This window comes from Montipora foliosa, chromosome 11, assembly GCF_036669935.1.
Source record: "Montipora foliosa isolate CH-2021 chromosome 11, ASM3666993v2, whole genome shotgun sequence".
Classification (NCBI taxonomy): domain Eukaryota; kingdom Metazoa; phylum Cnidaria; class Anthozoa; order Scleractinia; family Acroporidae; genus Montipora; species Montipora foliosa.
The window spans coordinates 28,960,047-28,986,794 of NC_090879.1; the positions used below are offsets into that span (position 1 = coordinate 28,960,047).

The window sequence follows — 26,748 nt, forward strand, 5'->3', positions numbered from 1 at the left end:
ATCGCATATGTTTTCGTGAACCGTTTTTGGGGTATCTTTCTTCTTTAGCTTCAATATGCGTCTAAAAGTAGACGGATTTAAAAAAAAAATTAAATCGATATTACGTTACGTTGGACACAATACATATTTACATTGCATTACTTCAGAAACCCATAAGAGTTGAAACGTGTAACGCGCATTGACAGCTTCCGAATATTCAGTGCGAACTGATTGGTTGAATGTTTCAGTGCTAACTACCATATTTGGAAACCCCTCGCTCTTGTTGTTCCAAATATGGTACTTAGCAAATCAAATATTCAGAAGCTTGTTTCCCAGCACACAAGGGGCCGTTACACGTTTCAACCCTTATGGGTTTCTGATTACTTACAATACAATCTTACTATGCTAACACAACTGACAGTACTGGAACCAAACATCAAAAAGTTACTGCTGCTACCCCACATTGTCCCATCACAGGTGCACCCAACGTCAATTTTCGGAAAATATCTGTTCGGAAGACGATTTGAGATTTAGAATTTTCGAAACATTTGTTGTAAAATTCTTGCTTGCCTGCCTGTCCTAGGATTTTCGAACATCTAAAAACTGGTATAATGGCCCATTTTTAATGAATTTTTACGCTAAAAGGTCACCTAAAATTTTGGGGAGCCTTTTTTCTGGCTGAAATTTCCGAAAAGGTAAGTTTTGATCCCTACAATTTTCGGATCGCTAGACCTTCATCTGGGAAATCCGAAGACATGAAAATTTTTTAGGAGATAAAAATATGCCTAAATCTACCGTTGAAATACTAAAATACGTTTAACAATGCTTTGTTTAGTGGTTTTGAACTATATTCTCGTTAGGTGCCACTGCTATCACACCGACGTAACTTACATTGGAGTACCTACAGATAGATCTCTTACAAAAATAACGTTATAGTGGTTGGTTGAAGCTAAAGATGTGTCATGTGTAACGCCTTAATAGAAAAGCAAATGCGTATTGCTAATTTAAGTCGAAACGGAATCTGCCTTAATGGAAGGTTTCCAAAAGTAGACTGATGACAACTTCGTTCCCAGGGTCTCTCTTCTCTGCCTCCTTTGTAACGAGAGACCCTGGGAACGAGGTTGGACTTATGAAAGCGTCACTGTGGGGATGCGTCGGTTAAGGAGTGACGACACACCAACTTATCATTCGGAGCTGATGAAGGTAAGCTACCGTAAGAAAGATCAGTTTGCGAACTGGCGTTTCTAACTTTAGCCCTTTGAAAGAGTGAATTCTACAACCAGGCTGAGTTTGATCCACGTTTTTAGGATGTATTCAGATTAAATCAAGGCAAAAGAGATACTACTACGTCTACCAGACTCGTTCCACTCTACAGCCATTGTTTTAGCCTGCCTGCTTGTAGGCGGTAGATGTTGCTGTTGCCGCGACAAACATATCAGACGCCTATTGGAAGCGCGTGGGATAGGTCTGGGCCGGGTGACAAAATGACGGGCTTAGGGGGGGGGGGGGGTGGGGAGCCCCTACCCCTCGCTTTATCACTCGTCCCAGGTCTTCCACCCATCCAATGTGGCGACCGAATCTCGGTGTAAAAACACGCTTGGTTATATAACCGGCTTACTTCGGTTCCAACACGCGAGCGTTATTTTCGAAACATAGGCTCTAAATTAAGCTTCGCATGAAAAAACACAAAAAAACAAAAACAAACAACAAAGTTGACGTTAATTCACTTTCTTAGGGCTTCGGGGTTCTTCAAACGGGCAAATTTGGTGACTTTGAAATCTCTTCAATAATCCATTGTCTGGGCCTTTAAAACACTTAAACGGTTTTATAGTTTACGAAGAAAATAATTAATTAATGTTTATTACATGTAAAAGAAGAAAGGTTGATTATGATAGCAATTTTTTGCCACAAAACAACTTGGTTACATCATTCTGAAATGCTTTAACTAATCATGAATCATAAAGCATGGCTTATCCCAATCATGATTTTAAAATTCGCATATCGTGGAGCGGTTTTCAATGGAGTGTCGTAAAACAAATACCAAAGTAATTACTTCAACCAATCACGGGAGATGTAAACAGCGCAATGAACCAATCCAAATTCGTAGAAATTCCATGTAACTTGCTCAAAGCGCGGGAAAAATCGCGCGTGCAAGTCGCTATTGGTTTTGGTTTTCCTTTTCAATGGTTGATAAATTGGCACGAGATTTTTAAACCAATCACTAAGCGTATCAATTGCAATCGCGTAATTACTTTCGACAGCATTTGAAAACTACTCTAGTGGGAAAAACTAATCATTTAATTTGTTTTTCTCTTCCTCTCGTTTCTTCTTTCGCTTCTTCTCAATCGCTTCCTTCACGTCCTTTACTCTGGAGCCAATTTTTCGATCTTGCCAGTTAAACTTCATACTCGTGGGCAAAACATTCTTTGGTTCCAACCTGCGCATCTCTTCATCCACTTTCGCTTTTTCCCTCTTCTTCACCATAAACAAATCGAACTCTAGATTGCTAACCCGAGTAAACTTTCGCCTGGGGATTGCATCTATCTCAGCTATGGACAAACTTGCTAAACTGTTGTGGCAAAGCGTATAATTTTCATGGTGCGGGTCTTCGTAAATCACGCATACACCTCCAGGCTGCTTGGAAAGATCACTTAAATTGTGAGGTCTTAACCTTGGGGAGATTACATACAGGTTAATTCTTCCTTTGAAGTAAGCGTTTTTGTAAGATGTCCCTTTCTTTTGCCAGCCAGACCAAATTTTATCCACGAAACCATGGTGCAAGAGGAATTCTGGGGCATTAGCTGACAATTTACTACACATGGTCCCGCCTCTTCCACCAATTCTGCAATGCAAACTGTTGTGTAAGTTGTCACGGAGTGTCGACTCGAACTGGGTGAACCTGTAATATGGGGTGCGAAGGCCTTTGTGAATCGATATGCAATCTGGTGGATTACCTGGAAAATGGAAATCAAAATGTTTCAACGAGAAAGGTTATTGTCTGTGACTTGGGCTGGCCTGTGGGTAGCGATATCTTAATTTCGGTGACTTGTTTTCAAGCATCATCCCTTTTTTGTGAGATCTTGGACAACTAGAAATAACGTTACGTTAAAGATTATTTGCGCTGTTCTTTTAGGTTTGTCTCGGAAGGTTATAATAATTTTCTAGCAAGCCTGATGTGCATGCGAGAGACATGGGAATGCTTGGTGTTGGATAACGTAATGTTTTTGCGGTTTAAGCCTGTTTGCCATATGCACGTAACAATGTCGCAAACAGTTTGAGATCGCTTGATCGGAAACACTGTCACTTTTTGCGATTGTGTTTCCAATACGCATGATTGATTTACGCAACTTGGTCTCGAGACATGATGAAAAAGGGTGCGAAAATAAAAGAAGGCGCTGGTTAACAGAAGGTTTTTGCGATAGTGTTTACGGTACTGCGCCCTCCAATTTTGCTTTTGACGCCACTTCTTTCCATGTATCCGCGTTCTTACTCCTGTCTTTCAAGTCCCTAGATTTTCTGTCATATATGGCGTGTTTTCTTTTACGATCTTCCAACCTCGTTGCCTGGCTCTCTCTCTTTTCCTTCTTGTCCCTTTCTCGACGACAAGGGAGGAACAAAGAGAGAGAGCCTGGACACGAGGTTGACGCCGGATATTCATGAAATTTACACTGATTTGGGGAGTATCCTCCTCATGGCCACAATTGTACTTGGACGACGTTTTCAGTAATTATATTTGCCTCGTATCACGCGCATAAAAACTATCGCCGATTGATCGCAAACAATTGGAAATAGTTTACGTTTGTGTTTCAAATCGTTGCTTCCTCGCTTTTGCGTTGCTAATTGTCGCAAACACGACGTTAAGATAAAACATTCTTTATCTCTTGCGTCTTGTTTGCGATCATAGGCGATCATCAGAGGTTGGTCGGGGGTGAATTTAAAAGGTGTTTTCATTTGTTTGCGATCAAGCTATCGGGATTAGATCGTTTTCCAGCGGTGTTGGGAGTGCGGTTGACTTCCTCCTGCCAACGAACGGCTGGATCACTGGTCAGCGTCGTTTGCTCGTGACGTAGCACCCGTCGCATTTGTATTTTGTATTCAGCCAATTGTATTTTGTACTTGGCAGGCAGGCGACTTTCTGATTGTTGGAAAATACAATTGGCGGGATCAGTGATCCAGCCGTGGTGTGCGCGGAGGAACGCAGGCGCACAGAACGGCTGGTCAATCTAACCTAGCTATCGGAAGGTGTTCGCGATTGTTTGCGACGGAGTTACGCGCATATGGAAACTAAGTTTGAGGCAGCGTTTACACGAACGCGGTTTCACATCGACACGGTTTCATGACTTCGAAACCGCGTCAAAATCGATGCGGTTTAGAAGTGTTTACATGGAACCGTTTTCGCCAGAAAATTGAAGTCGTGATGGTATAAGCGAGCGCTGCACTACGTCCTTCATTCACTATTTTGAATTGAACAATGCAAATTTCGCGTCAAAGTAGTAACCGTATTCAAATCGATGTGGTTTCGCTGTTTACTCGACAAATGAAACTGCATCGTTTTGAAAACGCTCCACTTTTGGCACCGGTTTCAAATCGACACGGTTTTGATAACAGTCTCGATCGGTGTCGTGTAAACAGAAAGTGTAACCGCATCGAAATCGATGTGGTTACAAATGAAACCGCGTTAGTGTAAACGCTGCCTTAAGCGCCAACGTGGTATGTCAGTGGTATTCAGCGAATGAAAAGGCTATGCAGGACGAGTGGGTTCTTCCCGAAAATCTCGATTTTTGATGCACGCAAAAATATCACTGACCATGATAGGAAACGTTCGCCCTGCTTGCCCCCGAAATTTAGTTATTAACGCAACGGCACACTTTCTTGTTCAGATGCATGACACAATCTTAATTTCAACAGAGAAGCGCGCGGACCTCCTTATTGCCGAATCGACTTAAAGTTATGGCGGAATATGAATATGGGATAAGCTCGCCAAAATGATAGATTTTACCGAGAATGTGTCTATATTACCATTAAAATTTCGCTTTAAGCAGTCGCCATTTGTAAGTTTCCAAGTGTGTTTTCTAAATGGTCCGCTGTACACACAGCCGTCTCTACCGCCATTGCTTCCGAGGCCCCATGCTGCGTCGCTCCAGACACTGATAATCTGCAAAAGAATTAAAGGCCCTGTTAGCCAACTTAAACATGAACGCAGCGATCTGTAAACGTGACAGGATTTGTGCAGATTGCTGTGTGACATGTTGTGTGACACATTAACCAACTCAAACATGAATGTAGCCATACGTAAACGTGACAGGATTTGAGCAGATTGCTGTGTGACAACATGTTGTGTGACACATTGTCTATAGACTACTCAGTTCGATGCGAGTGACTGAGTTGAGAACGAGGCAAAAAGTCAACCATCCTGGAAGGATAATTTAGTTTGTAAAGAAGCTATGGTGCTGCTGCGTCGGTTGGGAAATGGAACACAGAAATGGGTTTATCAACTGGATTAATGCGGTAAATTGACCATAGGCCTTTATAGATTGTGCTAGCATAATTTTTGGCATAATGTAAGGAAACTAGTTTATTTTTTGGTGATTTTTAAGAAGTTGCACTGGTAGTATATAATTGGTATAATTATATTGATAAGCTCGACACCATTTTTGTTAGATGTTTTAGCACATTCACGGTTTAGTAACGGAGGGAGGGCCTCGCTAGGAGTCTGGCACGAGATGACGGGACCCGGAAGTTGCTAGATGGTGTTGGTCCCAGTACCTCTCATTTGCAAGTTTGCATAATGGCGCCAGGTACGCCTCTCGTCACGCTCGATAACTTACAGCTCTGTGGGGGAAACGACAGACCATACCAGAACAAGCAAATATAGCCAGCGACCGTTGCCTTAAGACAAAGAATACAAAATGCAATAAAAGAGGAGCTTGTGGCACCAAAAAAGTTTCGCGCAGGCCTGTTGGAGTTTTTTGATGACCCAGTCACTGCTAGAGACTTGCTGCTATGATTGACGCTGGCAAGCACTTTTTTAAGGCAACTTACCATCTTGAAGGGGATGGTCCATTAGTATTTAGCTATTATGAGCGTTTGTCAGCATTATAGCCCATGCAATAGCTATTGAATCATATCCCAACACTGAGGCCAAAGCTCATGAACATGCAGGTGGAAATATTGTGTTGTACAACCAGTTGGTTGCTCAAGCAAAGGCATGCATCAACCCGGGTTTCCACTTTTACCAGCAGAAATTCAGCGTGCAATTCCATGATACAGTCCGTGCATTTCAGGGTGCACGCTTATGCTGCCCAATGCAAGTGCAAGCGCTACAGCCAACTGCAGCCTCAGTTCACGAACTGAAGCATTTTAGTTTCATTACGTACTGATGCACAAGTTGTACAGCTTGTGGAAAAGCTCCCCAACTATCTGGCCATGGCTGATGGTGCAGTAATTGAAACAGAAGAAGGAAAAGTTCAGTGGTCGGCCACACATGGCATTGCTCTTCCAAATTAGTCTGCTGCAGTCAAAAAGATCTTTCTAGTGCAACCTAGTTCAGCATCAGCTGAACGAGTGTTTAGTCTGCTGCAAAAATCATTTAGCGAGCAGCGAGATGCAGCATTAGAAGAAACAGTAGAGGCATCAGTCATGTTACGTTACAATGACAATAAGCGTGCATAATAGCTGGATTTATATCAGTTTGTAGGGGACAAATAACAGGGGGTGCAAAACATCCCTATCATGCAGTGACCACCCAGAGAAAGTGCTCTGTACTACATCCGCAAAGACGCTTAATGGACTCGGGAACTTATAAATATTCCAAGGATATGTTTTTATATAGCAAATGAGTCATGTACGTCAGAGATACTTTATGTATCAAATAAGCATATTAGCAACGTTTGTTCTGTTTGAATACCATCATGTGATTATAAGTCTAGTAATAATTGTAATATAAGGAAGGCAATGAAGATTTTGGGATGTGGGTTGAGAGAAGATAGCAATGTAAAACTTAAACTTACACACAGTTATAATGAAATCAATATGCAATATGTATCTGGCATCTATACAAAGTGAAAATTCTTTATGAACATCTTCATTTTAGTTGATAATTACTGAGCCTCAAAATACAAAAAAGCAACTTCTGAGCAACTTTGGATTTTCAGGCAACTTTTGAGCAACTTTTGAGCAACCTTTTGAGAAAATTGGAGCAACTTTTCAAGCATTTATGAGCAACTTGTGGACAGCCCTAGAAACAAGTAACCAAGCCTCTATATTTCGACCGCGCGCCATTATCAAGGGAAGATTCTCCTTGCAGGCTACCCCACCCTCAATCTTTAACATGCGCTATGCATTTCCGAATTTCGCTCATCTCGTATGCAAGGGTTTGTTTTTCCCGCAGTTCTACAGCAAACATTTTTGACTCTTGTTTTAAAGCTTATTATTTTTTATTGAGCAACGTTTACTTGACAGCTCATAAAAATGTAATGAGTAGAGTCCTCTTGGTACTTTCTGCCATGTCATATTTGCACGTGGAACCGTTTCACAGCTTCTTGAAGATCTTGAAGCCTGAGACAGTGTTCTGAGCTGCACACGAATACTTGCTGGTAGAGCTGCAGCTCCTGGCGTAAAAGTAAGAACTATACCTATACAGCCAATAACTACTACCCCCGTAGGGGTATTTGAAGCCCACGATGTCCCCATATTGCACGGGAGTACCATCGACTGCATTCCTGGAGAAGATCTGGAAGACGGCGTAGTAGTAGTTCAGCCAACTGTTTCCTTTGAAGGAAGAGGTTGTCCTGAAAACATAAAACACAGGCAAACAAACTCAAGATTTTAATCACTGACAACACTGGATAGTCATTAAAACTAAGTAGCAGCACTTAATTTCCTCTATCCAAATCGTATTTTTAGCAGTTTTAGCAGGCTCAGACGTCAGAGTTTATAGATAATTAGTCCTATTTTCGGTCCATTTCAAATTACTGCCACCATGTGGAAAAGATGAGAGCGGTTGAGAAAAATCATCAGATTTAAGTTGAAAATCTTGCATGTTGAAAAGTAAAAAGGGGAGGCACCGGCTTATTAGGGAAGTGGAAGAGGTTTGTCAGTTTAACAACTTGAACTTAGTAGGCAACGTTTACTTGATATGGTTACTTGATGAGGATTCGCAATTGCCTGAAAATAAAAACCGATAGCCAAAAAAGAAGAACCCGCAAAAATCATCAAAATCTCTTAGGTTTTCAGTATTTCCAACAAAACATCAAAAAAGGTCTAAAATTCGTAAGTCACCCCCTTGATTAAGGTATTACAGTCAAGCTATGTCACGAGTGACCTGCAGTAATTTTGAAGTTCGAACTGAATATTCAAATAGTTTTGAACTTCCTTTAGATATTTCCTTGATATATCGCAAATAGTCAGTTAGCTATGAACTTTCCTTTTATTATAAAATAAAAGGTCTTTGAAAAGTAAAAACTATTTCAAGCGTTTGATGAATTATTATTCAGTTATTGAGCATTGCTGGCAGCAACTTTCAGAAAAATCTTGAAGATTCCATTCAAATATCGGAATTCGAATGCTGATTTCAGTCTCAGTGTGGATGCTGGTCACGCGTGACATAGCTTAACTGCAATTTTACGCTTACGATACAAAGCGACATTTGTAGCTGGTAGAGGTACTGCATCTAAGCCGGTAGTTTGAGCCATAGCCTGTGGAGCTGATTGACACGGTATCGCCGCTGTTGATTGGCTGACCGTCCATTTTATTCATAGCGTGGATCTTAAACTTCATATGGCTTGTACAGGAGGACCATTTCGACGATGTCATGACAGTACCAGGGCAAGTAGTAAAGACGCAGTAGGAGGTGATACAGTAAAGCCAGTATTTTTGATAAGAGCCAGACGGGTAAGCCGACCGCAAAGCAATGGTATCACCGCTGTTGATTATCGGGAATCGATGTCCTTTAAAACAATATATGACAAAAAAAATACCGTCAATAACACAAAAACCAAGTAATTTATTTAGAGCGGTTTTCAATTGAGTGTCGAAAGTCATTAGCCAATTACTTTGGTTTATGATTACTTCACTCAGTGATTGGTTCAAAGTTCTTGCGCCACTTTTTCAACCAATCAAAAGTGAAACCAAAACTAATCGTGGCTTGCGCGTGCACATTTTCCCGCGCTTTGTGTCGGCTACGTGTAATTACTTCAAGTTTTGATTGGTTTGCCGGATTGTCTCCGTCCTTTTTGATTGGCCAAAGTAATTACTTTGGTTTTGGTTTTACGACACTCACTTGAAAACCGCTCTAAGCTAATCAGTATTGATTAATCAAATTAACCAATCCGAAATTGACGCAACCACCCTGAGCAATTTGATTGGTGCCGTAGGAACGGGCGCGAGATTCATTTGGCCAATCAGGAAATAATAAAACAAAGCCAGATTAAACGAAATCTTTCATCTTGTCGGCTTTTGTACTACTCGATGCATGAAAAGGAGACACCAAAACGAAAATCATAAAGTTTTTACCGTTAGCTAAACCGTTCCAAATTTCCTCTCTAGGTCCGAAAAAGCGAATATTAGCGTTACCATTGAGGGTTAGTTCGTTGCTGGACAGGCTGACTGAAGCAGCATCCACGTTCGCCATCAAGAAGAACGACACAAGGACGCTCACTGCGACAAACTTCATTTTCGCTGAGGAGAATGCTGGTGATATCTTGTTTTAGCTTTGTACTCTATGAAGGCCACTTGCCAACTGATGAAGAGGACTCGAGCTCATCGATAATATCATTTCTACGTACGATGATTTAATCAGTTGACACACTTGAGCAATCTAACGTGTTTTTAGCTTTCGAACATGTTTTGGGATGTTTTGATGAATCATCGACTAGCTTCCGTCAAGTAATTGAGGAGTCACTGCCGACAAATGTAGAAATGTAAATTATTGCAGTTGGAGTGCTCAATTCAAATCGATCGACGCTTTCACCACTGGACCATGTTCACAGTGACAAAGTTCGAAAGTACGAGAATGAGAGTTAAGCTTCGAGGAAATTAGTCCAGAGAGCAAGTCACAAATAAAGTCGATAACTAGCTCGTCTTCTAGTTTTCTTCGTCGGAGATTTTAGTCCGGCAAAGAACTGTTTGGTTGGGGTTCCTTAGAAATTTTTGTGTTTGTTATCAAACCTTGATCGTGAATTCTTCATTGTCAGAAAATTCACTGATATTGGCGAAATGATCGACCAGTTGAGATATTCTAACAAACATTGAAAACAAACAAATACAGTGTGGAGCTTTCAAAGTCTACGAGGGAGTCTTTCCGATCGAGACACAAGTTCATTGAATAGGCCATTTTCGATATATTAAATATTCAGCTTAAAAGTGAGGAAATGAGGACAGAGACGATAGAAACAAGTGGGAATTAATGTGAAAAATATTTACATATCGTCCATTTTTCCTTTGTCTTTGTCCTCACTGACTCGCTATCAACCTGAATTTTAATATATCGAAAAAGGCCCATTCTCACTAGTTGAATCAATTATTTGATTAAGTCGATGCTTAGCAATTTTTCACGTAAATATGGCAGAAATTTAGAGGGAGAACTGAAAAACTTATCGTCATTCGCAAACCTTCTCCAAATTAAAGGACTAGAAAGTCGGTTATTTCAAATTGTTGTTAGAATGAGAATGTGGAGATACGGCATCGCGTTAACTTTAATGAAGTAAAACGTCAAACGAAATTAAGGTTGTCTCTTTTTATTGAAAAAATGACAGTTACCTCTAGCGAAGAAACTGAAAAATATCGAACAAACCTTTTTGCTTTTGGCAAAACGCAAAATTTTAGCCTGGCGTTCGCCTGCGTTTACCGAAAACGCGATCTCCAGTAAAATCTCTTCAATGACAAAGAAATGTATCGAAATGTAAAGGGCACGTGTAGGAGTGTGTGTGCATGTCTTTTCATTTGGGGTGTTCGATGGCGTCACCTTCGGGCTTTCGTGAGGGTCCTATTGTTCCACATTCAAACAAGTTGACGTCTCCATATTTGAATTGCTCAGCCAATGACATGAACTTCATATATACGTCTAAGTGAGTCTAACATGTTTCACTGTGAGTACGCATATTTGAATTAATAAACAGCCGACTGATGCGAGAACGATTTTGTGTTCAAAGTGCTGAAACGCATGTGGCACCCTAACGTTTACCGTTGTCGAAAAATACCAACTCAGCGGTAGCAAGTTTGCCTCCTGCTCAACTTCGGGTCTCGGACCATCACGTCTATGCTTCAAACAAAAAATGATCTATTTCATGCATTTTTTCCTTGGAATATAAAGTTTCCATGCTTAAACTAAATCTGGAGCACAAGTCAATGAGAATTTTAAAGAGGCAATACTGCTACGAAAGTACTCAGGAACTAATTTTCTTGAACTTGGATCTTAGTAGCTGCGACCTATTCGGCTGAAAATATTAAATGGATGAGCTGTCCACGCCAAACTCTTGGGGATTTACGGAATTACTGTGTCCCAACTTGAAAGCGTTAGCCAACTTTTTCAAAATCCAATCTATCAAAAAATTTCTTCAGTGAAAACTATAATTTACATTATTTTTAAGTAATTGGCTGCTTTTATGTTTTTTAATCAGTCTAATCCCAATTTTTCCTCGGTGAGTTTAAGCCGCCAAGTCACTCAATGAGACAAAGTGGGACCCCGAGGAAATTTCATGTCTAAAACGAAACATATAAGCCGAAGTGCAATTACAGTACTGTATCTGTAAACGCACTTTAGGTTGACCTGGAGATTTGTTTTGCTGTAACTGAATACAGTGAATAACATCTGGAAAATCGAGCATCTAAATCCCGAAATCTTAGGACATACTATTTCATTGATCAGCATTTCAATTTTGAATAATTATCACTTTATTCTAACCGAAAGCCCGATCATTTCACCGTTCTATCCCGTCGCCTTAATTTTTAGTAAAGTGGAACATTTCTCCTAGCCTACGTGGCAGGCGCTGGAAGGGGGAAAGGGAGAGGGGAAAATTGGGCGCGCGCGAAACATACACGCAAGCTACATTTCTCCCGATTGAAAATAGGATATTGGTATCTTTTTGCGCGTAATTGTATATGACAAATTTCCATTTTAATGCATTTGGGAGAAAGTTTAAAAGCTCTTTTTTACGAGGATTCTGTATAGTTCACATTTTTTTCATACATCTGGGTTAAGAGTATATTTCTTCATTTGTTGATTCATCGAAGTCACTACGTACAAAATGATCTTACCTGGACATTGCTCTATTTGGACTCGAATGAGTCCATTTGCTGTTATATGAAAAATATTTTTTCATTTCCTGACCTCGTTACTTAGAAGCAGATAAATATCCCGGTTTAATATGCTTCTAATCAATGACGTGTTTTCCTGCCATAATGAAAAGCTTCCTCAGTCTCCAACCCAAACAGTATTTTTGCAGAGCACAACTCAGTTCCAGTTATTAGTCGGTCTGTCGTGGCAACTGAGCAGGATTGTCTGGTTCTTCACTCTGCCCCAAAAGTTTTTCTCCCGGTCAGGGTATTCCTGTTTTCGCCCGTTCGGAAAGCCAACCGTCTATTGTGCTCGGTTAAATGATCTTTTGCTGATTTGTCTCCGGAACCTGGAGATCTGACGCGCGTATTTAACAATGTTATTAACACATTTTTATTCGAAACCTCTCAATAACTCCACCATAAGGTTGTTTCACAATCACGGTGAAGGGTCTCTAAAGCGAATCATGCAATCGCATGAAAACTGGTAATTTTGTCATTTTTTTCTATTTCATTGTCAGTAAACAATTCCGTTGCAGCCGAGTCCCAATATGCAGTGATAATTCGGACTTACATGGACATTCTTCGAAGAGTCAGTTTTTTGGGTTTCGATATGGCATCATTACATATGGAGGAAATCATCCCCCTCTACCTGTTGGTTCAGTTTAGCAAATCTCATTATTAGAAGACTCATTATCAGTGATTAAAAGCGTTGTACAGAAGTATAAAGAGCTCTTACTATATCACGTCTATCAATTATACCTTCGTTCTGATTTAAGGTCAGTTTCTGTTTTGCAACAGCCTATCGCCGTTTCTGTGAATTTCAGTTGAAATTTCGCTGGGTTGCGCTCCCAAGAAATGCGCTTTGAGGTGAAGCAAATTCGTGGATAATCTCACTGATTTTAGTCTGTTCAGAGAGTTTAGTGAAACTCAAAGTTTCAACAAGAAGGGTTTCTTCGACTTTTCAGGCATCGCATATGTTTTCTTGAACCGTTTTTGCGGTGTCTTTCTACTTTAGCTTCAATATGCGTCTAAAAGTAGACGGATTAAAAAAAAAAATTAAATGGACATTACGTTACGTTGGACAGATATTTACATTGCATTACTTACAATACGATCTTACTATGCTAACACAACTGACAGTATGACAGGAACCAAACATCAAAAAGTTACTGCTGCTACTCCACATTGTCTATCACACCGACATAACTTACATTTGAGTACGTACAGATAGTTCTCCTACAAAAATAACGCTATAATGGTTGGTTGAAGCTAAAGATCTGTCATGTGTAACGCCTTAATACAAAAGCAAATTCGTATTGCTAATTAAGTCGAAACGGAATCTGCCTAATAGAAAGTATGATGGCAACCTCATTCCCAGGGTCTCTCTTCTCTGCCTCCTTTGTAACGAGAGACCCTGGGAACGAGGTTGGACTTATGAAAGCGACACAGTGGGGATGCGTCGGTTAAGGAGTGACACACCAACTTATCATTCGGAGCTGATGAAGGTAAGCTACCGTAAGAAAGATCAGTTTGCGAACTGGCGTTTCGAGCTTTAGCCCTTTGAAAGAGTGAATTCTATAACCAGGCTGAGTTTGATCCACGTTTTTAGGATGTATTCAGATTAAATCAAGGCAAAAGAGATACTACTAGGTCTACTTGACTCTTTCCACTCTACAGCCATTATTTTAGCCTGCCCGCTTGTAGGCGGTAGATGTTGCTGTTGCCGCGACAAACGTATCAGACGCCATATTGGAAGCGCGTGGGATAGGTCTGGGCCGGGTGACAAAATGACGGGCTGGGGGGGAGGGGGGTGGGGAGCCCCTACCCCTCGCTTTATCACTCGTCCCAGGTCTTCCACCCATCCAATGTGGCGACCGAATCTCGGTGTAAAAACACGCTCGGTTAAATAACCAGCTTACTTCGGTTCTAACACGCGAGCCTTATTTTCGAAACATAGGCTTTACATTAAGCTTCGCATGAAAAAACACAAAAAAACAAAAACAAACAACAAAATAGACGTTACTTGCCTTAATTTCTTGGGGCTTCGGGGTTCTTCAAACAGGCAAATTTGGTGACTTTGAAATCTCTTCAATAATCCATTGTCTGGGCCTTCAAAACACTTAAACGGTTTTATAGTTTAACAAAGAAAATAAGTAATTAATGTTCACTACATGTAAAAGAAGAAAGGTTGATAACAATTTTGCCACAAAACAAACTTGGTTACGTCATTCTGAAATGCTTTAACTAATCATGAATCATAAAGCATGACTTATCCCAATCATGATTCTAAAATTCGCATATCGTGGAGCGGTTTTCAATGGAGTGTCGTAAAACAAACACCAAAGTAATTACTTCAACCAATCACAGCAGGTGCAAACAGCGTAATGAACCAATCCAAATTCGTAGAAATTCCATGTAACTTGCTCAAAGCGCGGGAAAAATCGCGCGTGCAAGTCGCTATTGGTTTTGGTTTTCGGCTTTGCCATTGGTTGATACACTGGGGCGAGATTTTTAAACCAATCACTAAGCGTATCAATTGCAATCGCGTAATTACTTTCGACAGTCATTTGAAAACTACTCTAGTGGGAAAAACTAATCATTTAATTTGTTTTTCTCTTCCTCTCGTTTCTTCTTTCGTTTCTTCTCAATCGCTTCCTTCACGTCCTCTACTCTGAAGCCAAGTTTTCGATCTTGCCAGTTAAACTTCGTACTCGTGGGCAAAACATTCTTTGGTTCCAACCTGCGCATCTCTTCATCCACTTTCGCTTTTTCCTTCTTCTTCACCATAAACAAATCGAACTCTAGATTGCTAACCCGAGTAAACTTTCGCCTGGGGATTGCATCTATCTCGGCTATGGACAAACTGGCTAAGCTGTTGTGGCAAAGCTTGTAATTGTCATGGTGCGGATCTTCGTAAATCACGCATACATCTCCAGGCTGCTTGGAAAGATCGCTTAAATTGTGAGGTCTTAACCTTGGGGCGATTCCATACAGGTTAATGCTTCCTTTGAAATAAGCGTTTTTGTAAGATGTCCCTTTCTTTTGCCAGTCAGACCAAATTTTATCCACGAAACCATGGTGCAAGAGGAATTCTGGGGCATTAGCTGACAACTTACTACACATGGTCCCGACTCTTCCGCCAATTCTGCAATGCATACTGTTGTGTAAGGTTTCACGGAGTGTCGACTCGAACTGGGTGAACTTGTAATATGGGGTGCGAAGGCCTTTGTGAATCGATATGCAATCTGGTGGATTACCTGGAAAATAGAAAGCAAAATGCTTCAACGAGAAAGTCTATTGTCTGTGACTTGGGCTGGCCTGTGGGTAGCGATATCTTAATTCCGGTGACTTGTTTTCAAGCATCATCCCTTTTTTGTGAGATCTTGGACAACTAGAAATAACGTTACGTTAAGGATTATTTGCGCTGTTCTTTTAGGTTTGTCTCGGAAGGTTATAACAATTTTCTAGCAAGCCTGATGTGCATGCGAGAGACATGGGAATGCTTGGTCTTGGATAACGTAATGTTTCTGCGGTTTAAGCCAGTTTGCCATGTGCACGTAACAATGTCGCAAACGGTCGCAAACAGTTTGAGATCGCTTGATCGCAAACACTGTCTCTTTTTGCGATTGTGTTTTCCATACCCTTGATTGATTTATGCAACTTGGTCTCGAGACATCATGAAAAAGGGTGCGAAAATAAAAGAAGGCGCTGGTTAACAGTAGGTTTTTGCCATAGTGTTGTACTGCGCCCTCGAAATTTGCTCTTAACGCCACTTCTTTCCATGCATTCGCCTTTTTACTCCTGTCTTTCAAGTCCCTAGATTTTCTGTCATATTTGGCGGGGTATTCTCTCACGATATTCCTACCTCGTTCCCAGGCTCTCTCTTTTCCTCCCTTGTCTCTTGTCCCTTTCTCGACGACAGGGGAGGAAAAGAGAGAGAGCCTGAGAACGAGGTTGACCATATTCATGAAATTTACACTGATTTCGGGAGTATTCTCCTCATGGCCACAATTTTACTTGGACGCCGTTTTTATTAGTGATATTTGCCTCTGATTCGTCAAAACGTATCACGTATCAACGGCACACTTTCTTGTTCAGATGCATGACACAATCTTAATTACAACAGAGAATCGCTCGGAGCTCCTTATTGCCAAATCGACTCAAAGTTTTGGCAGAATATGAATATGAGATAAGCTCGCCAAAATGATAGACTTTACCGAGAATGTGTCTATATTACCATTAAAATTTCGCTTTAAGCAGTCGCCATTTGTAAGTTTCCAAGTGTGTTTACTAAATGGTCCGCTGTACACACAGCCGTCTCTACCACCATTGCTTCCGAGGCCCCATGCTGCGTCGCTCCAGACACTCATAATCTGCAAAAGAATTAATTTAAAGGCCCTGTTACCCAACTCAAACATGAATGTAGCGATCTGTAAACGTGACAGGATTTGAGCAGTTTGTTGTGTGACATGTTGTGTGACACATTAGCCAACTCAAATATCAAGGTAGCGATACGTAAACATGACAGTATATGAGCAGATTGCTGTGTGACAACATGTTGTGTGACATATTGTCTACAAACAACTTAGTTCGCTGCGCATGACTGAGTTGAGAACGAGGCAAAAAGTCAAAAAAAAAAAACCAAAAAAGTTTTGCTACACGATCGTAATACATTTTTTGGACTTGTTTCGCTCATTTTGCATAAGGAATAATTGCGGCGGCTTGGGTGACGGTCAGTTAAGAAAAGTGGCATAATTTGAAAGAATGAGCATAGTTTGAGCATAATTTGGGCAAAAAATTGGCACTGCTAGTAGCACAATATGCTACTTTTCCTAGCACAATCTATAAAAGCCTAATTGATCACTGTAGAGAAATTTGCCCTTCGTCAGAACGAATTGAACTAACGAAGGCCTAACTCTCGAAACGTAAACTTTCAAATTTTCTCTACGGTGGTCAATTTATCACATGAACCCAGTTGAGAAACCCATTTCTGTGTACTCTGGAACTAGGTTCCTTACTGTGGAGACACTGCCCGATGATCAAGGAGAACAGAACATCGATCAGTGCAGTTTTGTAACCGTATTTTGCAGACCGGCCTACTTATAGCTTGTTTCTCCTGTGAATCCGTGTCAGTTTAACAACCGAGGCGTACATCCGGAAAGGCAAGGGTAGACTTTGCGTTAGACTGACGAGGCGTAGATGCAACAAGTTTATAAAATGTTTCACTGAAGTTCATTAATAGGGGCTTGCGACGTTTTGGGTTTTTTCTTTTTAACTTGCCTTGACACTACCACATTTGCACTGCTACATATCTTTTCTTTTTTAGAGACGATTAATTTAAAAATCTTGGAGAGACTACTGTCCTGACAATGTTCGATTCTCTTCCGGTTAAAGTTCTTGTCGCGTGCTCAATTAAGCTCCCTAATAACTAATTATTAACAAGTGCTTAGGCTTAAAGCGCTACTATGATTAAAAAAAAATTACTTCCTTTTTTCTTCAGATTTTGAAAGTGTGATTATTTAACACTTGACTGGCAAACCTTTAGCTATGATTTTTATTCAAAGGTTGTTTACTTTGAGTGTAAGTTTTTGACTTCACGGTCCGCAGTTACGCCCGTTCAATACTGACTGCCGACCTCAGAGAGTTGGGTCTAGGAAAAAATGACGTCATTTACTTACTAGCTTAAAATTTCAGCTTGTAAACGCAGCTTATTATATATGCAAAACACGAGTTTTAAAGTCTGAAAGCCTCAAACTCCAGTGCTGCATATTAATTCAGCCGCGTCCACACGCATTGCATTCTTAAACTATTCAGTCTTTGACGTCATTTTCTCCTCGATCCAGCTCTCTCAAGATTTTAGAGTTAGTAATGGCGGAAAATTAAACAGGAAAATTCTGGTTAAACTAAACAGGTGTCTGTTTTGAAATCAAGGCTAAAAACTTGGTCAAAAACACATTGTTTTGAAATCCAAATAAAAATAAAAACTAATGTTTTGGTCACAGTGGCCCTTTGAAGAAGAGCACCGGCTTTGGCGCTAAAGTTGTTTGTCATGTATTTGTCGTAAAGTGTCCCACCTTATTGTGGCGAATCTATTGTCGTCACAAGTGTTTATTACCTGGTCCAGCCAAGGTGCTCCAGACCATAAACTCCAGTCCCAGTATGGAACGGTCACAATTGGGTCCACTTTACGTAAAGTATTCTCCATCTGCAGCAGGTACCAGCGATGCCAAGCAAGAAACTGTTTTTTGTTATGAATGTTGTCAAACTCATTTGTATGTTTCTTGACCAGGCTTCTGTAGTCAGCCCGTGCGGATGCTTTTTTCAGTGTGCTAGTGAAACGATACCTGGCAGATTAATTAAAAGCAGTATGTGATAAGCTTCCATTTATGGTCGAAACTGTCTTTCTTACTAAGATTCAAAACATGTCCCGAGCGAACACATCCGATCTCTGTCTTTGTCGTCAGACTTTTACGTCCAGCTCGTTATCGCAGATTATTCAAATTAGATTGTGCTTGGTGAGAATAAATTTAAAGAGATTGCCACTAGGCCTATGAGGGCAAATGTTTCTTCGAAAATAGCATTTGTTAATTTTGTGATTTTTAAATAGATTGAGTTGTTGCCTTATTCTCTCCGATTTCGTTCCAAGAGCCCGCTTTTCTTTTGGTCAGCACCAAGAACACGGACCCTTGCCAATTCCAAAGCAGGAAGTCCGCCAATCACGCACTTCTGGCTCGTCTACGCAGACTCATAAATTGGGAACAACAGTGATTGCATTGCCAATTCACTACTTGCACAAATCCCATAATACACCTCTTTTACCCCCCAAAAATCTGCATAGGCATTGTTTTCGACTTCTCTTGGGACATTTTCATGTCCCAGGAGAAATTGCAAACAATGGTAATGTAAAAGTCTTGGGGGGTAATAGAGGTGTATTATGGGACTGTGCAAGTAGTGACTAGTTACAGAAATGGACTTTGACTGCGACTGCGCATAAATTGGCCCTGGCCTAAGTCCGTGATCTTGGTGCTGACCTAAAGAAAAACGGACTCTGGGGACAACAATGTGTTCTCTCCAGCAACTCAAGCATACACACAAACAACGTACGGAAGCAGTACTTGTTCTTCTCAGAACAAAAGAAACTAACGACAGGTTAAAGGTCGTCTGCGAAAATTGCTCATGCTTAAGTTTACGCACGAGCTTATAAGTAGGAGCCTCTATATGCACTATATCCTTGAGTCAACCTTTGCTTGTATCTTTCTATGTTTAGAACCAGCACTTCAGCAGGAGACTCACATTTACATCAATTTACATCAAATCGCACAATTTGCATACATGGTTTTTCCTATTTTTGTCTTCGTTAGACATTCACTTTGTTCTGATTGGCCATTTAAAACAGTGAGTGCTGAGCCGAAGAACTCGTGGCGATCTAAAAGTAGAAAGATACGAGCAAAGGTTGACTCATAGGGCTTGTATGGGGCAGAGGCTCCTGGTTTACGTCGTTAGCGCGAACCAGGCTTTCTAAATAATTATCCTTTCCCTATGAAGCTTTCTCTATCGACCAAACGAGCACTTTGCTATCGTGACATTTCAAATTTAAAGATATAAATAATGAGGTGAACAAAGCTGATACGAAACGTGACATAAGGAAAGTTCATTCACCTTTCTCCAGGAAGCATCCCGCTCCATTCCCTCCGCACGCGGCATGGAGCACTCAGTTTCCCGCCACGACACACACGCCGCTGACCTGGATGATCACTTACTGTGGAGCCTTCTTTGCAGGAACGCGAAAGTGTTACTGGGTAAAATTGCAATACAAATTAATAGCATAATATGAAACACTTATCACACAGATCAGAGGTATGATCACTCCGACGTATAATTACCCAATGCCAATGTCAAATGAAGGAACAGCAGGATCATAAACTTCATGTCTTTCCGCGGACCTGAAAAATAAACGGCTCCAATCAGAGAAAATGCTTGCAAAAACCTCAGTCATTTTTGTTTCTTCAGTTTTTCACGGTAAACCGATTCTAGTCAGGCTAAATGGCACCGCAAAGATCGAAGGAAAAATCGTACGCGGGCTGTGACTTGTCAGTTTAGTGGGAAAAGGGGGCGCAGTTTCCCGAAAATCCCGAACCTTTTAGGGCCTTTTTCGGGTGCATGCCCAGATCCCTCTGTATCTTAAGAAAAGCGAGGTCTTAACTAATAAGTCATCAAATTCTACAATCCTTTTACTCTCTGTTACCTCATAGAACAGGCCCTACTTGTTCAAAGGCCGCCGGATGACTTAATCGATCCGGTGGAAAAGTTCAATATCCGTCAGTTTCAATCCCTGCAAAGATCGCAGTATTCGCCCTCGTAACTGTGAATATACATACATCTAGTTAAAATTAAAAGATGGGTGAGAAAATCTTGGTTGATGTTTAACGCGAAGTATATTTTATACTCTGGATAGCCACTTATCCACTAGATTATTAAAGCAAGTGAATGGCAGTTTCGTAAATGTCTTTTCGTGCCTGAAAAGTTTTTGAAATTTCCGTGGAACACTTAGGCCCACGTATTCGACTTTGCGGTTTGCTAAGTTCATTTCTGTTGCTTGATTCAAAGACCTAGCTTGAGAAATAAATATCCAAATCAGGGCTGGAAAGAATCCTTGTTTTATCCACTTCAATTTATGCATGGCCCTCTTGCCAATCATGGAAAAATACGTGCAGTAACTTGAAGAACGCGGCCGTCCAATTAGATTAGTAAAAAGTTCGGACACCATCTTCGCATTCCGTCTTTGCCACTAAATTCGAAATTCATTGTTTCATTTTGTCACTACGGACACCGTCTATAGCTGACCGTTTTTCATCCAAAATTGGATTGATATGTTTACCTTATTAAAGGAACGAGTTTCCAATATCTTAGGCGAGGTTGGTCTTTGGTTTCCGAACAAATGTTTGTTGAAGCTATTCCCTGGGTGGCTCTGGGCGGACGTAAATGGCCTTCATTATGATAATCATCTCAAGTCAAACAAGCACAATAAAGCCTTTTTAAGACGTCAGCATGATGCTCTTGCTTTGAAGATAATTGGCAAAGAATGAACTTCAAGTAATGAAGAAAGTGCATATAACTCTCTACACTTAAAACATGGAACTCAAGCCTCGGAGTTTATAACTTTAAAGTTCACATGGCAACATTGACCAGTTACATTTCGGCTTTCAAATTAATCAAGCATCATGTCACAAAAGTATACGCTAAAACAAACAAACTGACAGCAAAATATTCGTGAATTTTGAGTTAAATTTAATGATCTGGTAGCGTAAAGTTAAACCCGGCATTCCAATAGTGCTCTTTCTTACTTTCATACTTTTGACTCAGAAACTCTTCTCTAGGAGAGACATGAGGTGGTTTTACGATAAAAAGCAAAAAGGTTTTCTGTAACGGAGTTTGCTAAGACCGGCCTGGATGGTAAATCAGTGTTGACACTTTATTACTAAAAACGGAATATGTATTGCAAGGTTTCCAGCTTATGTCGAAGGCAAGCTTAACTATTTGACTGACTAGAAGCGTTTGTAGAGGAACGGTTACAAACGGAACAAAGGCAAGGTACTTACTTTGCAAATTGAGACTGAACACCTCGCCACGAAACTCAACCTCTTTCTTCTTCTCGGAAACTCTTTACGACCGCTTTCTCAATTAAAAGTTGCCTCTAACACTGTGACAAGTGATTTTTAACCTCGCTTCGTAATTGGAATGTTAATGTTAACATTTACCTTAAATTTAAAGCTCATTGGCTGAGGCAAAAGAATGCACGTCACTCTTAGAAAGTTGAAAAGATCCTGGTTTCGCGTGGGCGGGTTAACTCAGTCTTAGATTTTAGATAAGAAGAACAAAACGTTTTGTTTCATGCTCCCCCAGGAAATTTTGAAAATTTAAGTACTCTAGGATGCATTCTGGTGCATCTGAAGGCTAAAATTTGCCAAACACCAGGATTTCATTGTGATCAACAAAGTAAGAAAACACTTAATGACGTTTTCCAGCTTAGCAAAACAACTTATCAAACTTGAATATTTTCTTAGAAAATTATCAATTGTCACTTTGCTTTAGCGTTCAATAAATGTTTTGAGAGAGCTTAAATTGACAACAAAATTTCCAAGCGATTTTATCTCTATGGGTAATCAAATGGTGACGCGTGAAATTAGGGAATAATTCCACGCGCGTTTTGTCCAAATTCAAATAATTTCCCGAGCCTTTAGGCGCGGAAAATTATTTGATTTTGGACAAAATGCAAGTGTAATATTCCCTAATTTCACGGGTATACCATTTGATTTGCTATTAATAACATGGGTGACAAATTACTCCTTAACTTTCAAACCTGGACGCCATTTTAGCACTATATGAAAAGTTGCCATAGCAACATTGTAATTTCACATGTGAAATTATAAATTAACGCTGAAATTTCGCTCCAAAATTAAGGGGTAATTTGTCACCCGTGTTATTATAAAAAATAATATTACTTTAATACTTTCTCTCCTCGAATCCTGCTCTGAGAAGCTGTTCAGTTTCTGCTAAACTATTTCGCTGGGCTTTTTCGCAGCCGCCATTTTAAAGCTCGGACTTTCCGCTGTCACAAACCAATGCTGGCCCTTTTATCAAGCAAAGGTAGCTCTGAATCCGCTCCACATAATTTTTTGAAACCTTGCAGAGAGTTTCATCTTGGCCTGCTGATCATTTTTTCGCGATAAAAAAAAAATGAGCTCACCGACCGAGTTCGTTGCATCTTGTTCAGCAATAATTGATATTTCACATGGTATAACATTGCTGTTAGGTGATTAATTATTATAGTGACAATTTACTAACAAGGTCTCTTGAAAGTGTTGAAACTGGCTTGAGCCACCTGCACCTTAAAAGTTGAACCAGCAGCTTTCTTCGAAAAATAACAAACGCATGCGCATGATGGAGCGTCTTTCACGCGCGCAAGTTTCCGTTTTTGTAGCGTCTGTAGTAACGAAATTCGATTTGACTTTTTCGTGGAGGTGATTTTTCTTTTGTGGGTTTTCTCAGGCTGTAACTTAGATAGAACGAACCGAAGGAAGAACGTGTGTTTTCAAGCATTGGAAGAAATTTTTTCCCTACTATTTTGAAAATTTCCTTTCGTTCTCTTTGGAACTGTCGTAATTGAATTAGAACGAACTTTGTTGCTAATCGAACACTTAAAGTATATTCGATCAATGGAGCGATTTGGTGGATCTCTGCCAGTGAAAGGATACAGCGGTGAATTGGCCGGAAAAAAACGAGTTCAACTTCCCTCAGATCGAGAAAAAGGTGAGAATGTTGCGTGTTTTGGTGCAAACATATGCGATCCCATAACGCTGTAGGTGGACCTACAGTGCTGAAGTTTATACTCCCTTTATCTGGATTATCCTATAATCGTATAGATTATTTTAAGTGGAATAAGAGAGCTTTTTAATTTGTTATGATTCACTCTGCAAATTGCGTAAAGCAGGTGTTTCCAAACAAGCTTCTTTGTGTTTCAAACTCTGTTTAATGTGAAACAATAAACAACTTAAAGTTAGATTATATTAAACATTGAAGACCTATTCGAAGTGGAACAGTTACTGTAAAGAGTTGAAATAGTCCACTTTGTTTATACCGATTGACAGCAAACACTTTCAAGTTTCTTTTGAATTAGTCAGAGTTACGAAATTTAAATTATTTCCACCTGGCCAGTCGAAAGACTATAATTTTTGTGCATGCGTGACTGTTGAGGCTGCATGCAAAATGTACAGTGCCCGGTGAATTTAATGCAATTACTATACACTGTCCAATAGAGCGATGTATTTATCGGTGTTAACTAGGGGATGCTCCAAAAAAAAAATTAGAGTGCTCCTAAAACGAGTGGAAGCTTTGTTCTTCTGATTTTAAGATAATTAAACTGCTCAAGTTATAGGGAAGATATCGTTGACGTCACCGATTGTCATTCATGTGCCAACCAGAGCCTCACTGGCTGTCGAAACAAAGGGTCTTTTGTTCCTGTGGTTGGCACATTTGAATAACAAAAGCAATGTTTGTAAACAATTATCTTCCCTTTATAATTGCATGCAGGAGGTATATATGTATATATAGAGTGCTGGGGACTGGTGTGGGAGCATTAGGCCTGACTGTACTAAATGGTTCAAATGCACTCTGAGCGCTCTGTCAGTAGTTTCGAGTATTCCGAATCATCACTGATAATAACATTTATAAATAGTCATTTCTTCACTTGTTGGGGTCGCTGTTGATATTGATGTGCCTAACAGGCAAAACAGGGGATTCTTTTGTTTCAGTGATTGGTGCATTTGAATATAAAAAAGAATGTAGGTAAACAGAATTATCTTCTCTATTGCTCTCAATTCAGTTATGATAAAAGCCGCACTCATCCATGAAATTGTACTGTGGTAGCTTTGCTTTCATTGTTGTGTTATAGTCATCTCAACAAACCTGATTGGTTTTTTTACCAGGCAACAGGAAAAGCCTTTCACATGTTAGAAACATTTTTCCTTTAAATTTAAAGATAATCCTACTACACGATAAATTCTAAGAATATCGGGTTTTGACCACACTAGTAAAAAGCAATGATGACCTTCTTTCTCTTCCAATTTAGGTTACAGCTCTTCCAGTAATTTATTTCACAGTACACCGAAAACAAAGGCAAGTTTACATTTAGTATTTTACAGTTAAGCCTCCTTATTCATCCAATTACGGAAGAGCAGTATCTTCCAGCATGTCACCTATAATGTGAAACATTAGGAGCAAACATTAATGCGGTGACTAGGCTGCAATGGGTGCCTAGTTGCTTCAGGCTACAGGCAAAAAGACTACTGAAAAATCAGAGTTCTAGGCAGGGTTAGAAACCTACCCATTGAGCTACAAGAAGTCTTCAGAGCTTAAGGTTGCTTATCTATGTTTTGAATGGACAATGTGGCCCTGACTGGACCGACTGGAGATACAATGTCATATTGTGCCGCAAATTTTCAAGAACAGTGATAGTTGTTTCAATTTGTTATGTGCCCATGGGTCAGGCTATGGTTAAAGGGCAACATTTACTGACAAACATTTTTCAGTTGTCTTGTGGTGTAACCAACAAGAACAACAACAACAACAACAATAATAACGTTACAAACATCTATAGTTGCATTTATTTTGTAGCGGTAACCTTCCTTCAAACTTCATTGTACTTACATGTAATACTACTGATTTGCCCGGAAATGCTTGTGCATCCTTGGTGGTATTAAGGAATGTCTCTAAGTACTGACACCTAATTTAGCTGGTTGAAAGACTGACCTACATGTTAATCACTGCCTGAAATCTTAATCGAACTGCAAGGATTTGGGGAATTTTTTATGATCCACCATCTGAAATACTTGGCTGGGTTCATCATTTAACCAATTATGCAGTTGTTGAAATGTCACTGTAAAAGTGAATTTTTTAATGAAACGTTTTTGTACCGAATGAATTTGTTCTGAAGAGGAAAAACAACAGTTACAGACTGTGCTCATAGTGATCTAATTGCTTTGATTCCTTGAGTTGACATTAGTATTCAGTAGCTTAATGAGAGTGGAGGGAATCCCTTCAGCTTGTTGAAAACGATAAATCCATCTTCTATTAATTACACTGTCTGATTACCTTATTACATTCTATAGCCTATAATTTCTCCATTTGCGTCAACATCACCAAGTTACAAACCCAGAACAACCAACGCAAGTTATCAGACTGCAGGCGTCAGTCCAGTGCGATCCTCGAGAAGCAAATCACCCTTGCGAAATACAAGTCCAATTCGTCAATCAGTTAGTCCACGACTGCATAACAGCTCACTTTCTCCCACCAGTAAACAGGTTTGTAGCATACCATTAGCATGTTTCTTAATGTTGCTATTAAAGGGAACCTCCACTAAAACAACAAAATAGCTTTAAACCACAGAACATAATGTTTACAATTGGAATTGCTCAATCTTTTTCCAATGAAAGCGTTTGTATTCGAGAAAAATAAATTCCAAAAACGCTTATTTTGGTTTTCAAATTTCCCGGGCGCCGCCATCTTGAATAATTGTGACGTAACTTGGTTGCCCTATTGTTCCAGAACAATCGCTCTTTGTGTCACAATTATTCAAGATGGCGGCGCCCATGAAATTTGAAAGCCAAAATAAGCGTCTTTGGAATTTATTTTTCTCGAATACAAACGTTTTCATTGGAAAAAGATTGAGCAATTCCAATTGTAAACATTATGTTCTGTGGTTTAAAGTTTTTTTGTTGTTTTAGTGGAGGTTCCCTTTAACCCATTCACTCCTGAGGATGCCTCCAGTTGACAAGTAAAATTGTCCGGTGTGAGACAGAGTAAAATCTGTTACACTAGTGACTTGCAATGTGAGTCTTATTCCCAGGAGTCAATAGGTTAATGGAGGGGACATAGTTTTAATTTATAAGCAAAACAACTTTGGGTGGAATGCTTAATGAGTTTGCCTTTAAATTC

At 40.0% G+C, this 26,748-nt stretch overlaps 4 protein-coding genes across 6 annotated transcripts in view; 1 reads left to right on the top strand and 3 right to left on the bottom strand.

Moving 5' to 3' along the window:
• Positions 1-1,724: 1,724 nt before the first annotated feature.
• On the bottom strand, positions 1,725-6,043 carry LOC137976867 (uncharacterized). Its single transcript, XM_068824203.1, has 4 exons — positions 6,022-6,043; positions 5,837-5,868; positions 4,999-5,134; positions 1,725-2,933 (listed from the first exon to the last, which is right to left on the bottom strand). The coding sequence occupies exons 1-4, from the start codon at positions 6,041-6,043 to the stop codon at positions 2,269-2,271; spliced, it is 855 nt and encodes a 284-aa protein (XP_068680304.1). The 3' UTR covers positions 1,725-2,268.
• A 1,348-nt stretch (positions 6,044-7,391) lies between these two features.
• On the bottom strand, positions 7,392-9,741 carry LOC137976094 (uncharacterized). 2 transcript variants are annotated; one of them, XM_068823367.1, is made up of 3 exons: positions 9,553-9,741; positions 8,612-8,927; positions 7,392-7,769 (listed from the first exon to the last, which is right to left on the bottom strand). In XM_068823367.1, the coding sequence occupies exons 1-3, from the start codon at positions 9,650-9,652 to the stop codon at positions 7,511-7,513; spliced, it is 675 nt and encodes a 224-aa protein (XP_068679468.1). In that variant the 5' UTR covers positions 9,653-9,741; the 3' UTR covers positions 7,392-7,510. The 2 variants fall into 2 exon arrangements, with proteins under 2 accessions (XP_068679468.1, XP_068679467.1); XM_068823366.1 differs by having other exon boundaries at positions 9,493-9,741.
• A 1,759-nt stretch (positions 9,742-11,500) lies between these two features.
• Positions 11,501-21,977, bottom strand: LOC137976093 (tyrosinase-like). The gene is made up of 6 exons (XM_068823365.1): positions 21,855-21,977; positions 20,139-20,198; positions 19,915-20,050; positions 18,371-18,599; positions 16,493-16,628; positions 11,501-15,512 (listed from the first exon to the last, which is right to left on the bottom strand). Exons 2-6 carry the CDS (start codon positions 20,182-20,184, stop codon positions 14,848-14,850), a joined length of 1,212 nt encoding a protein of 403 aa, XP_068679466.1. The 5' UTR covers positions 20,185-20,198; positions 21,855-21,977; the 3' UTR covers positions 11,501-14,847.
• A 1,271-nt stretch (positions 21,978-23,248) lies between these two features.
• The window catches only part of LOC137976019 (uncharacterized), a 31,198-nt gene continuing 27,698 nt past the window's right edge, over positions 23,249-26,748 (top strand). Inside the window, exons 1-3 of one of the 2 annotated variants that reach the window (XM_068823267.1) lie at positions 23,249-23,565; positions 24,884-24,930; positions 25,923-26,114. In XM_068823267.1, the coding sequence (XP_068679368.1) occupies positions 23,472-23,565; positions 24,884-24,930; positions 25,923-26,114 (333 nt within the window). In that variant the 5' untranslated portion in view covers positions 23,249-23,471. The remainder of the gene's footprint in view (positions 23,566-24,883; positions 24,931-25,922; positions 26,115-26,748) is intronic. The other variant, XM_068823268.1, reaches the window with a different exon arrangement.

Coding starts and splice junctions, on each gene's coding strand:
- LOC137976094 (XM_068823366.1), bottom strand. CDS start 9,652: ATGAAGTTTGTCGCAGTGAGCGTCCTTGTGTCGTTCTTCTTGATGGCG. Junction 8,928..9,492: donor TTGGAACGGTTTAGCTAACG/GTAAAAACTTTA, acceptor ATTGTTTTAAAG/GACATCGATTCCCGATAATC. Junction 7,770..8,611: donor TACAAATGTCGCTTTGTATC/GTAAGCGTAAAA, acceptor TTATGTTTTCAG/GACAACCTCTTCCTTCAAAG.
- LOC137976867 (XM_068824203.1), bottom strand. CDS start 6,043: ATGGACCATCCCCTTCAAGATG. Junction 5,869..6,021: donor GGACCATCCCCTTCAAGATG/GTAAGTTGCCTT, acceptor CTTTGTCTTAAG/GCAACGGTCGCTGGCTATAT. Junction 5,135..5,836: donor GGCTATATTTGCTTGTTCTG/GTATGGTCTGTC, acceptor ATTCTTTTGCAG/ATTATCAGTGTCTGGAGCGA.
- LOC137976093 (XM_068823365.1), bottom strand. CDS start 20,184: ATGAAGTTTATGATCCTGCTGTTCCTTCATTTGACATTGGCATTGG. Junction 18,600..19,914: donor GGGATGCTTCCTGGAGAAAG/GTGAATGAACTT, acceptor TTAATCTGCCAG/GTATCGTTTCACTAGCACAC. Junction 15,513..16,492: donor CTTAAAGCGAAATTTTAATG/GTAATATAGACA, acceptor TCTATTTTCCAG/GTAATCCACCAGATTGCATA.